This window comes from Otolemur garnettii, unplaced genomic scaffold (genome assembly GCF_000181295.1).
Source record: "Otolemur garnettii isolate 467f Iridium unplaced genomic scaffold, OtoGar3 scaffold00028, whole genome shotgun sequence".
NCBI classification, from domain to species: Eukaryota; Metazoa; Chordata; class Mammalia; order Primates; family Galagidae; genus Otolemur; species Otolemur garnettii.
This window is the reverse complement of record NW_003852423.1, coordinates 9337134-9349396: the sequence shown is the minus strand read 5'-3', so window position 1 is coordinate 9349396 and position 12263 is coordinate 9337134. Positions and strand designations below refer to the sequence as shown.

Here is a 12263-nt window from a genome sequence, read left to right as displayed (position 1 = left end):
GTGAGCTGTGATGCCACAGTACTCTACTGAGGGCAATAAAGTGAGACTCAGTCTCAAAAAGAAAGAAAGAAAGAAAGAAAGAAATAGGTGGCTATGTTGGAAGGAGGAAGCATTGCTGGTTATTTTCTCCCATGTAGGCCTGGGACTCTGTAGCTTCCCTTGAGTCTTAGTTGCCTTGTCTGTAAAATAGAGATGATTATAATAACCTCGGGACCTACTTCACAGGTTGTTATGAGGAAGCACTTTAAAAAATCTTTTATTGCCATATAACTTACATATAGCAAAGCATACAAATCTTAAGCACCTAGGTCGCTGAATTTTTATATATGTATATACTTGTGTAACTTCTAAAAAGATCAAAGAGTATTACCAGAGCCTCCAGAAAGCTCTGTGAAGAAGCATTTTTAGAACTAACTTTATTCAGTGATAATATTATCACTCTAACTCAAGAGGTCAACAACCCAGTCTAGAATGTGGAACTTGACATTTGAATGCAAGAATTGATCAATCAAATATACATATATACACAGAAAGGATGTTTACTGCTCCCACCATAGGTGGGAGCTGTGGAAATCTCTAGTCTGGAGCAGCATGTGGGACCCTTGTCTGCAATTGCTTGAGTGCTCAGGATCTGGGGGAAAATTGAAGATCAGTCTTTAATTCGTTTTGAGACAATGGAGTTCTGTTGCTGTGAATGGCTGGAGCTTTATGTCCTTGGGTAATATGTTCATTTACAGATCAGGAGCAAGCCTAGAGAGAGCAACCTGAGAAAGTCTCCCAGAGGAGAGAATCTGAGTTGATGCCCATAAGACTGAGGTCCAAGCCTTGGGGTACCTTATTTCAGCATTCTTCCCTCAATCCAAGTCTGGTTTGATGTATGTAGGAAATTCCCTAGGGATATTTGGCTATGAGACATACAGAGTATCCCATTTTCTGACATGTGTAACCCAGATAGCAATTCATGCAATTTGTGTACTTCACAAGCAACACAAGAGAATTTTACAGGGAAAAAAAAAAGAGATTCTCCACTCAGACCCTCCTATCAACAGAGGAAACCACTGTTACTGATGACTTGTCTTCCCAGCCCTTAAGTACACACCCTTTAAAAAGGAAAAAAAAAAAAGCACAGTGATAGCTCTCACTATACATGCTGCCCTGTCCTTGAGTCTTTTCCTAAGTACTGCCCAAGACAATTTTCCATGGCCAGGTGTATTGGTTAAGCAAGGGATGTTCAGACCTGGAGACTCAGCCTGGATGAAATCAAAGCTAACCTCACGTCCTACAGGCTGACACACAGAAGGGCTGCTAGCCTGGGATCTAGATCCTGACCTACAGCTATTGGATTTGGCAACTTTCAGAACAACCCACTAACTTGGTTGTGGCATCATTCCCAGCACCATCTTTCTTCCTGGGGGAGCATACATTGCAGGGAAGTAATCAAGACATTGACCATGACTTTGGGCCTTCAACTATTTTCTGGAGTCAGGGGAAATTGGAAGTGCCTCTTGAAATTTTTAACTATTCAGTCTAGTAGCTATAAAAACTGTGCTTGGGTCATTAGCCCACCCTGGGTGTCCACCTCCAATCCCATTTCCTCAGTTTTCTTTGGAGCTCAATGGGGTGGCCCTGAGTCTGGCCCCCACCCAGGCCTGGGCAGAGTCGGAAGGGCACAGTGGGGGCTTAGTACTGTGCCCCCCAGACCTTGGACCCCGCAGTGTCTGCCAGGAGATGTCAGAGGAAACGCATTTACCACCTGGGCGACCTTGACTGCAGCCGATTAAAGTTTAATCCGAGGTGTGTGCTCAGCCTTGCCATGTTATTTAAACACATCAAAGGTCATAAAAAGATTCCAATGGCGTGAGCCACTCCGTCTCAGGACCGCAGGGAGCCAGCATTTGATTATGGTGGATTTCCAGAGCTGGGATTTGGAGTTCATGGAGAGGAGGGGAGAAAGAGAAAGAAAAGGGGTTTTGCTTTCACAACGGAATACCAGACTTCAAAAAGCAGCGGGGGAAACCGAGTCTCGGGCACCAGGAGTAGACAGCATCTTCAATTTCGATTAACTGGGAAGACATCTAGTGGGAAGAGGTCGCAACTGCAACAGCGTCCAGCGAGCATCCTCGCCACAGCCCACCACGACTGCAACAATGGCTGGATGGGGGGTGGGAGGCTGTGAAGAGAAGGAAGCTGCTCTCTCCTTGGCCACCCTTTGGTGAAGAGCTTAGTCAATTGTCTCCAAGATTGCAGAGTGGGGGTGGGTGTGGGTGTGGGTGTGGGTGTGGGTGGGCTCCTACTCAGGGAGGAAGCTCCATTTCCGCCTTGCAAGGAAAGGTCCCTCTCCGCAGGTTGGGGTCCCAGCAGAAGGCCAAATGCATGGGAACCCAGGACCCCTGGATTTTCATCCAGTCCCTCCTGGTGTTCCTGATTTAAAGTGCATAGAGTCCTGGAGCACCCGTATGTGGGTTCCTGGGGGTCCTGAGTGGTTCTGGGAATCAAAAAGATCACTCTAGAATTGAGGTGAGGCCAGAGGCCCAAATGTAAATCTCTCAAACTTGGGTCTAGTGTCTGCCAGTATTTTACAGGAGTTCAATGGATGGGCAGGCAGGATATTTTTCCCCATCTTTATCGGGTGGCCTTGGGGTCACATGAGATCCTGACTGCCTCCTCACACCCAGAGTCTAATTTCCATGGAGGACTAGACTTCCTCACAGACCTGTGGAAATGAGCCTCACATATGGAAAGTGGTCATTTAGCTCTCCCAGCCCCATCACCACTGAAAGGTGAAGACACTGGTGGGCCTCCAGTACCTCAGAGAGGCTGATGCAGCTCATCTTTCCTTTGGTTTCACCTGTTCAAGTGGGGGGAGGCCTAGTTGACCACTTTGGCTGAGTCTAAGTTCTCCTCTCCCCTCTCAGTCTTCTTGTTGTAGCAGTATGTCATCTAAAACTGTCGGAAGAGTGGAGTCAGATTGTCTTTTTCCAAATGGTACAGAATAGCAAGGGACACTGTCCTACATTTCCATCTATGAATCCTAGGACATGGTGGAGTCCTGTAGCAGGGGCCTGCTACTGTGCAAAATGATTCCCTGCCCTGGTGTGCTCAAGTCACAGGGGTTAGCACTGGCCAAGGCTGTAGAAAGTGGCCTCCTCTCTCCCCATTTTGCCCATCAAATTGCCTACCCATACTTCTCCAGGTATTTGATATTCCTGATTCTCAAATGAGTACCTGGGGGGTCCTGTTCTTTGGCTTTGTTACCACCCCCCAAAAAATCCATGAAAAATGACTGGAAATGGTGAATGAGAACATTCTAGTCAAATGTCTTGAAGCCCTTCACCGAGACATTAGCCAACCTTGTCAGGCACCAAAGTGCATTACCAAAGGGATACAAGGGCTATGGCTTCTTCTACCCCACCTTCAATCACTTACTGGCTGAATGACCCTTATCCCCTCAGGTAGGAAGACTCCCTTAAGCTTTATTTAAGCAAGCTATTGAAGCACCAGTGGGTGGGGTGTGGGGAAGGACTGCAGGTGGGTTAACCAGACTTCAGAGAATGAAAAACTGAGACCTGGATCCTGTCACAAATAAACAGGAAACATTTGGGAACAAGTAGTGTAGGCCCCACAACTAAACTCAGATGGTGTAGAGCTAAGCGCCCTCTCTCTCACCCACATACCTACACCAGGAAAGCCCCCTCTCAGCTCACATTGGACACTTGACTGGCTCCCCAAATCCTAGCCAACCCCACCCTGTTCTGCTCACAGCACAGGTTTCCAGGACTTCTATTCCTCAGGGTGACAAATGAGTCTGCTTGTTCTTGGTGACATCAAATTACTTTGCACCAACCAAGGGTTCCATGACCCAACATAACCTCACATTAGATCCTAGAAATGTAAAGAAATATGGGCTTTTTAAAAGTGGCTGAGAGCACATAATTGCTAGCAGGCTTGAGAAACTATCTTGAGCTGGGCTCCCAACTGACCCATGTCTCTGAAGCCAATACCAGTAGGTAGAAGTTCACAGTGTTTGGGCTCTATATGGACAGAAGTTCCAGCCTACATTTAACTCTGCAAAACAATCAGCTTCCCAAAGCCTGGATTATTGCTACGCAGTTACAGAGAGCACAGGGAGGCTGGCAGCCTAGCCTGCAAGTGAGACTCACTGGGGAGGGGAGACAGAGAGGCTTCAGTAAAGAACAGGCTTCTGCAGAGAATGGGCTTCTGCTGCACGTTAGAAATGCAGGCCTTCTTTGGGCGACTGTGGCTTACCTTTTTGTTGGGAATTACAGTTTCTATAGTTTCGTTGCTTCATATTCTTCTCCTTCCCTTGTCTCCTTTCCTGTGTGCCAATCTGTGGTTTCTCTCTTCCCCTTTCCCTCTTCTTCCAAATCTTCTTGCTTCTGCAGTCCCCACCTGACCTTCACCAGAGCCCTCACCCCTATAATGAACTCATTCCAGGATCAGGAGATCTGGGACCCCTGAACCAGCCAGTGTACCCAAGGTCCAGTAGGGACTGATTATGCTGATACCCTCACAGACGACGGTCAGAGATTCCCGGCCGACATTTCCCCCCACACTTCCGCAGCAGTTGGAGTTGTTACAGATTGATATAAAATACAAATGCGTAATTTCTTCTCTTGTTTAATTTACAGACCTTATGACTTTGGTCAGGTAGATTTTTTCTAATGTCATGAATGGGTATATGTTTAGTGTAAAATCATCCCAGATATTTCACAATTCTCTTCCAAAATTAATTAAGGAACTGTATATAACTGAAATGCAAAATAACTCAATACCCTGCCATTGAAAGGAAGGACCAGTATCCACTCAGACAAGTGCGGTTAGAATTTATTAAGCAGCTGAATGGCATAGGACTTGTCAAATTAAATTGTTTGCTGTTTTTGCCTTTTTGCTTTCTAATGTTGCCATGACTTTCAGTTAAATCACATTCAGAGTTCACGGGGGAGGATCATGCTCATTTTCATTTAGGCCATTGAATTAAAACAAAAGAAACTTCAATGCCTTCACTAATTCTTTTTTAAAATCTCTTACTGCTGGGAGAATTTTTTTATATACATGGAATTGCAATTTCACTTTTTTCCTTGAAAACTGTGGTTAGTGTAGTGAAATGCACCAATAAAAATCCACAAACTTTCCTAGCTAAATCAATCAGAGATCTATTTGGGGTTATTACTCAGGGAGGGGTATGTTGAAAGGGGAAATGGTCATTTGCTCACTAATACGTGAGTATATGTCAAGTGACTATTATGTCAATTTAGTATGTACTAAGGACTGAGGCATGTTTTTTGGTGTCCCCCCAAATCTTGATATAACACCAGAAATCTTTGAGTAAAATGTTACTCATTGATAGAAAAGGATAACAGAAATCTCCCTCATACACACGTATTTTTTATAAAAAGGAGACAGAAAACTTTAGGCAACATAGGACCACAACCACTTCCCGAGACCCCTTTTGGTTTGTTTTTCTCCTGGATGAACCTTTGAGTTCTTTCTAGATCGTAATTCCAATAACTCAAGTTCAAGTTCTTTTGCTCAATCTTGAAATATAATGTATTTTCAAATCCTACATTGGAAATAGAATGATGCATCTTCTGGGATTTACTTTAAAATACTCCCTTCGAGAAGAGTAAATGTATAACAACCTGTGAAGGATTAAATTATAATAAGGCTTGAAACTAAGAGGTAGGTACATAGGGGTTTGTTAAGCTCAGGTGTGTTTTAATTCCATGATAAAAAGTTTATTTTTTAATTGTGTTGGTCAAAGGGGAAAAATTACCTTGTCAAAGAGCTAAAAGAAAAAGCAGGGAGGTCCATTGGTTAGCACCTGTGGTTGCCCATTCAATCTTCTATTTCCTGAACAGAAAACAACCTTGCTCCCTTTGCGTTTCTCTGCAGCCAACTGGCCATCCCTGACGCTTTCTTTCCGGCAAGATTTCTCTCCCATCCCATAAACTCAGTATGCAAACCCGAAGTTGGGGGCTGATTAATGGAGCTTCCGTACTCAGCTCCCCTCACCAGAGTGTAAATACCCATAAAAACTAATATCAAAAGTTTTTATTGAGCTGCTTCGTTTCTCGGAGCGTTGGGCCGAGCTGGAGCCGCCGGACAAAGAGAGCGGCGGCTGCTCCCTGAAGCAGCGTTGGGCGCTCCAGACCGGCTTAGCAAGAGTCCCCAGAACCAGCCAGAGGTCCCGGGGAGGACATCTGAAATAGGTAAATACCAGCCAGCCGGGGGCTCACCCTCTACTGAGGACAGGTGTATTTACAAAGTCTTCGGAGGGGGAATGATGAGTGGTTGGGGAAAATCGGTATGAATAGCGAGATGCTCCAGAAAATTATGTCACCAGGCTAGTCCGACAGGGTGAATTTTTTTCCTCAGGTCTTTGTATGATGCTTCTATTTCATCCACATGCCACTGGATGTGCACATTCATTCTGTGTGTATGTATGTGCACGCTTGACATGGGAATCTGTGTTTGCATATCAAGGCGCACACATCGTTATGATTATATAACATGCAGGTAAAAGTCTGATCACACCTCTGTGTATTTCAAGAGATCCGAGTTCCCTTTCCTCTCAGCTGTGCTGGTGACTTTCCTTCCCTCGGTTACTTTGAGCAATGAGAATTCGCAGCCCAGAGCTGGGGCATGGGAGTTCTTGGGGTGCTGGGGAGACACGGACTCCCGCGGGCCCAGGCCGCCCGGCGGCCTGCACGGGTTTTACCGCGAGAAGCCCTGAGCCCGGCGGGGCCAGGCTTTCGTGCAAAGCCCCCATTTCCTTCGAACGCTCGAAAGTCTTCAAGTTTATTTGTTTACTTAAAGAATTCGCAGCCCAGCGCTGGTTTCCTGTTTTGTTGCGGGCGTGAGCATCAAGCTCGGGGTGGGGTGGGGGGTCCGGCGGGTAGGAGTCCTTTTGGGCAGTGAGTGGCAAGAACAGACAGCGTCGGGCACCGAGACCTCGTCCTTTTCACGTCGCTGTCGCTCGGAATTCCCCAGGCCGTCCCGCGCTTCCCCAGAGCCCTGGCCGAGTGACAGGCGGCTCACCCCCTGAGTGGGTTGGGGCCCCCGCAGTCCCCAGGCCCGTGTTCCAGTCGGCCACGTACTGCAAGAAGGCGTTTCCTTCTTCCGGCAGAGCCCTTCTCCAAAGTCTCTGTGCTTCTAACGATCGCTCAGGTCCTTTCCGGGAAGGCTGTTCCCAGGTCGGGAGAAGAGCGGGCTATGGCACTTGCAGGGGTAGGGGGCTCTCCCACCACCGCTGGCATAACTCGGGCCTCCCACAGTCAGACCTTGAAGGCCAGAGCGAGCTCCTCGCTCCAAGTTTCTACCAACCTTGGGGAGCCAACCCAGCGCCGCTGCCCCGTGCTGCTCCTCATGGGAGCGTGGGACCTGGGTCTGGTTCTAAAACAGGAGGGCCATGTCCTTTCTCAGGGACTCTCCGAGGGAAACAGGGCAGGGCCGCTCTGGAACTGGGCTTCGGAGATCCTTTCTAAGGCATCCTACACTCAGTACCGGAAGAACCCCGCGCAGGCAGCAGAACAGCTGTTCTCCACAATCTTGCTGTCCTCAAAATCCACCCCATCAGGGATCTAAAAGGCAAAGGTGAGAGTCTTATGTGGGTCTTTCAGGACCTTGCACATACATTTTCGCCATGTTAGCATTTGGTCACCACGGTGCTAAGTGACTCCCAGGCTTCAAAACTATTCCCACAGCCTTGAGCCATTCACTGTCTCATTACTGTTTCAAATTCACAAAAATCTAGAATGAAAGACTGAGTGACTCAAGATGCACCATTTCCCTGCTCACTGGTCTGCCTCACCCCAGAGACTGGGAACTACTCTTTCCCCTGAAGAAAGAGGGTATATCTTCCACCCCTCTGGGACATTCAAAAAGCCACTGTGAAGAGATCAGCCCCCCACTTGCTCCTTTCCCAAAAGGTCTGCTCAAGTGTGGATTCAGAGCTGCTATCCTGTTTGACTATCTCTTCTTTTCTCTTTCTCTGTCCTCAACCTCTCAGACTGTCTTTCCCTTTGGGTCTTTTATGCTGTTATCTTTGCAGCCCCCTGGTCAGCCTGGGATGGGAGGGAGAGGGTTAAGATTTCTGCAAATGTGGCTTGTAAAGCGGCTTGGATACATTAGAAACACATGAATATCCTGAAATACAAAGTGTCTTTAGAATCAACCAAAGAACGTTTATCTTAATGCTGGATGGATGCAAAGAAATAGTGCCAGGGAACAGTGCTGACAGCCTCCTTCCAATTAAAGTGAGAGCAGGTAAATTTCATTTGCTAATGAAAATCAAACTTGATTAAAACTTGTTTTCCCTTTGTCCTTTTTTCTTCCAACCTGGGGAGGCCAAGGCCCCATGGACCAGGCTGGCACTGGGTCTCCCACCTAGAAAAACCCAGCCAAGTGCTTTCTTCAATAGGCAACTTCAGGGCAGCAAGCCCTGCGGGATGCCCTGGTCTACTCTAGGAGGTAAGAAGCTTTGTTAGCCAAGATGTTTTGGAGCAGGAGAAAAGCTCTGGCAACTCCTTGAACAAAGATTGTGCTACAGCCACCACCGCCCTCTTGTCCTGCCGGCACTGCCCTCTCAGGGTTCCTCCAAAGAAATCTGGGCACACAAGACAGAGTCTGGAAAGTGACCACTGCATCTTACACCTCTAAGCTTTCTGTTTGGCTCTCTTGCTCAAGGGGCCCCTGCTGCCCACAGATCCTACTGGCTCCCCAGCCTAACCTACAAGGAGTCTGAAGATAAAATTGTCAAGTTGATGGTGCCTCCCTACAAATTTATAGAAATTCTGAGCCTCGAGGACAAAAAATCCGAGGGACAGACAACTTTGAAGGTCAGGCCCCACTAGCTGGCGAGGCAAGCAAATCTTGACCTTGCCACTGGGAAAAGAAGAATGCTGGGAGTATCTGTTCTTGCTTCTGCAAGTACCCTCCAGCCTTCATTGCCCTTCTTTTTCCACAGCAAGCCAGTCTGGTGGCTGCTTGGCAGGAAAAGAAATCATATTGGGAACCATTAATAAATATTGCATTGCCCTCAGCAGAAAATGGGGAGGAGGATTGTTTTTGCTTCAAAGTGAGTAGAAATTCTAGAAACCCAGACCCCAAATTATTCACAAAGCTTGTTTGCTTCCACTGATTGACGGCTACATGTAGACATTTTAAAACAGTGGAGGCATTGAAGGACACCATTGACATGCCTGATAGAAAAATCACATCCTATACATTGAGATTCAAAACAAGAAAGGAACACGAAGGGTGCCTTCCTCTTACTGACCATGTCCTGAAAGTTTAAAAATTATCAATAGGGATACAAGGAGAACTAAGAAAATATCCAGATAATTTATCACTAAAGGCACACCATTTATCTGAAATAATTCAGGTACCAAGACCATCCATGGCAGGGGCACCATGGTTAGGGAGTAAGTCTGAATTCCAGATTCAATCCAAAACCTTCACCCACCCTCAATCCCCACTCCACATCAGCCCTCCCAGACAAACCTGCGTGTGGCTCTTCAGCGGACAAGACGAAATCTCATCTCACCATTTTTGGTGAGGAGGGACCCAGTCGACTCTGGCAGCCTATGGAGCTGAAGCTCTTCTTCTGCTGGGTTCGGGGCTCCAGAGAAGTGGGAGGGGGGGAAGAATGCGGAGCTGGCCTTGGCCCCTGTGTGCACCCGGAGCTGCGCGATGGCCAGAGATGAGCTGGCACAGGCGCCAGCTAGTGGGGGCTCCCCAAACTGTGTTTTCGTTTTTCTGGGTCTGGCTGGAAAACAGAAGAGCCTTAAAGCCCAGCCAAGAGCAGGGCGGAGGCAGAGAAGAAGAGCCGGTAAACACCGCCCCAAAAACTCCACGAAGGCATCGAAAAATGCTAGGTAGCCAAACAGACCCGGAAAGGAGAATACCAAAGGGAAAGAGAATTAAGAGTGAGAGGAGGTGGGCAGTGTGGGCCTTTCCAGCTGCCTGGGTCTCCAGGCTTGCCTGGCTGTTCTCACAACTGGCTAGACTGCAACTTTCAACTTGACCTTGGCCTCCAGCCGTGTCTGACCCGTATGTAAAACTGCCTTGAATCCCCAGGAACTGGGGCCTCAAACCCTACTCTGTCTCTTTGTCACTGTGAGTTTTACAATGCCACTTGGAGGGAGGAGGGGAGGGCAGCAAAAGGGCCGGAAAGTAACACAAAAATCAAATCCCTAAGAGCCCGGTTCCTTAGTCTGCAAAATGGCCAGAGAGAAGGTAAACGGGGGGGCAAATCAATATTTACTCAGAACTGCTAAAAAGTCAAGAAGGAAAGGGCACACTGGGGTGGTTAAGGGGCTGGGGGAGGCTGTCTAGAAGGTTTTATTGGGCGACACTTACATTGGTCAGGGCAAACCTGGGATCAGGGCAGATAAAAGCCCTAGCCCAGCCACATATACTCTCTAAACCCCTGCAGGAAGCCTAAGGGGCTTAGAGAGTATACAGGAGAGAGGGATGATATGCTCAGTGCCTTGAGCTTAGGGCTCAGTCTGCAAGCTGGGACCAGAGAGCAGGTCCAAGCCTGGCTGCTCACCAGTCCAGTCTGTCTGGAGTGGAAGGAAATCCAGCACTCTCCCAGCTCTGATGTTCCTGTAATGCGCCCACTTTCACTTTGAATGCTTGTTCTCCTTCCAGGCATCAGACTAACTCACAGTATCAAAATTGAAAGTGGGAATCTATCAGTATATCTCCCTAAAGCAGGAGGACCCCCGGAATCCCTCCCCAAAACATGGAACTGGAAAAGGGGAGCACACGGAATGGAAAAGGGGAGCACTACTTAGCTCTTTTAGCACCAACACTCCATCATGCTCCAAAAAAAAGGGTCGCATTTCCCAGGCACAAAGGAGAGGCTTCTTGAGCTGGTTCTTGGGCAAAGGAGAACTGGCCACTCTCTGCAGGCTGGAGATCCTACGTGAAGGGAAGGCAGGAAGTAGCCCCAAAGAGCCCCCTCTCTCCCAAAATGAAGTAAAATAGTGGGTTCCTAGGTGTGTTGAGAGTCAGATCCCATTTTTGCTCTATAAAGCTGACGGTGTTAGGCCCAGAAGAGGGGATCCAGTACCACCAGTCAGTAGCCCAGCTGAAGCCTGTTCCTCTTAAGCCAGACTGTCCATGTAGGACCGTGGGTGAATGGTGCACAAAGACCGCTCTCTCCATCTCAAAGTCTCTGGAGGAGGAAGAGTGAGGAACAGGCTGTATACGTAAGTGTGTGCATTTGAGTGCACCAGTGTACATTCAGTGGGTGTGTGCGATTGTGAGGTGTGATAAGTTGTTCTAAGTCTGTGGGCCTAAATGCAAGTATATGAAATTGGCCACTAACGCTTGGACAGGGAAAGGAAGGGGACTCATAAATGCAGTCCAGGCTTTCCATTCGAATATCCTGGAACCCATAAGCTAGGCGTATCCGCAGAAACCCACAGCAGCAAACGCCCTGCCACTGTTCCCCAGGAAAGAGAGCCAAATTGCGACGCTGTTGAATCCGAAAGCACCGATGTCCGCCCTAGGGTCTGGCTGCAGAAAGACGCGGGGATTCCTGGAAAGAAAACAGCCCCAGAGGTCCCAATAAACACCCAGCCTCAGCTAGGCTGGCTCTGTCCTCGCCGCCCTCCCATCTCTGGCCTCCAGCAGATTTCCCTGACCTGTCCCTACCGCCTTAGGTCTCAACCCAATCACGCACCACCTCCCTTCCCTGCCTGGTTGCGCGGGTCTGGGCCCCACTGGGATAAGGGAAGGGAAGGGGGACGGCGAGGGGACTGGACTTCTCTCTGTGCCCCACCCGCATGATCCTCCGCCCCCACCCTCCCGCTTTCCCCGCCTCTCCCCTGGTTGAATAGTGCGTGGCCGCGGGGCTGACGCTGGCGGTGGGGACCCCGCGAACTGCGGCGGGGACCGCGGGTGCACAGCGCAGAGCGGGAGTAGGAACCGCCCGCTTTGCATACGCCGTGGGCGGAGCGGGGGGGGGGCCGGGCCAATGGGCGGCCGCCTGGCGCGACCCCGCGGGGCGCGATCCGCCCCCCTCGCTCGGGCCCCGGCCCCGCGCCGCGCGCTCTTCACTTCTTGGGGGCTTTTTAAAACAGCGCCACTGGGGTCTTCTCCATGCGGCTCGGGCTATGACAGCCTCCGTGCTCCTCCACCCCCGCTGGATCGAGCCCACCGTCATGTTTCTCTACGACAACGGCGGCGGCCTGGTCGCCGACGAGCTCAACAAGAACATGGAAGGGGCGGCG

At 49.0% G+C, this 12263-nt stretch overlaps 1 protein-coding gene across 1 annotated transcript in view; it reads left to right on the top strand.

The window, feature by feature from the left end:
* The first annotated feature begins 12146 nt into the window (after nucleotides 1-12146).
* Nucleotides 12147-12263, top strand: part of HOXA13 (homeobox A13) — a 2665-nt gene continuing 2548 nt past the window's right edge. Inside the window, exon 1 of the mRNA XM_012804329.1 lies at nucleotides 12147-12260. Coding sequence (XP_012659783.1) covers nucleotides 12147-12260 — 114 coding nt within the window. The remainder of the gene's footprint in view (nucleotides 12261-12263) is intronic.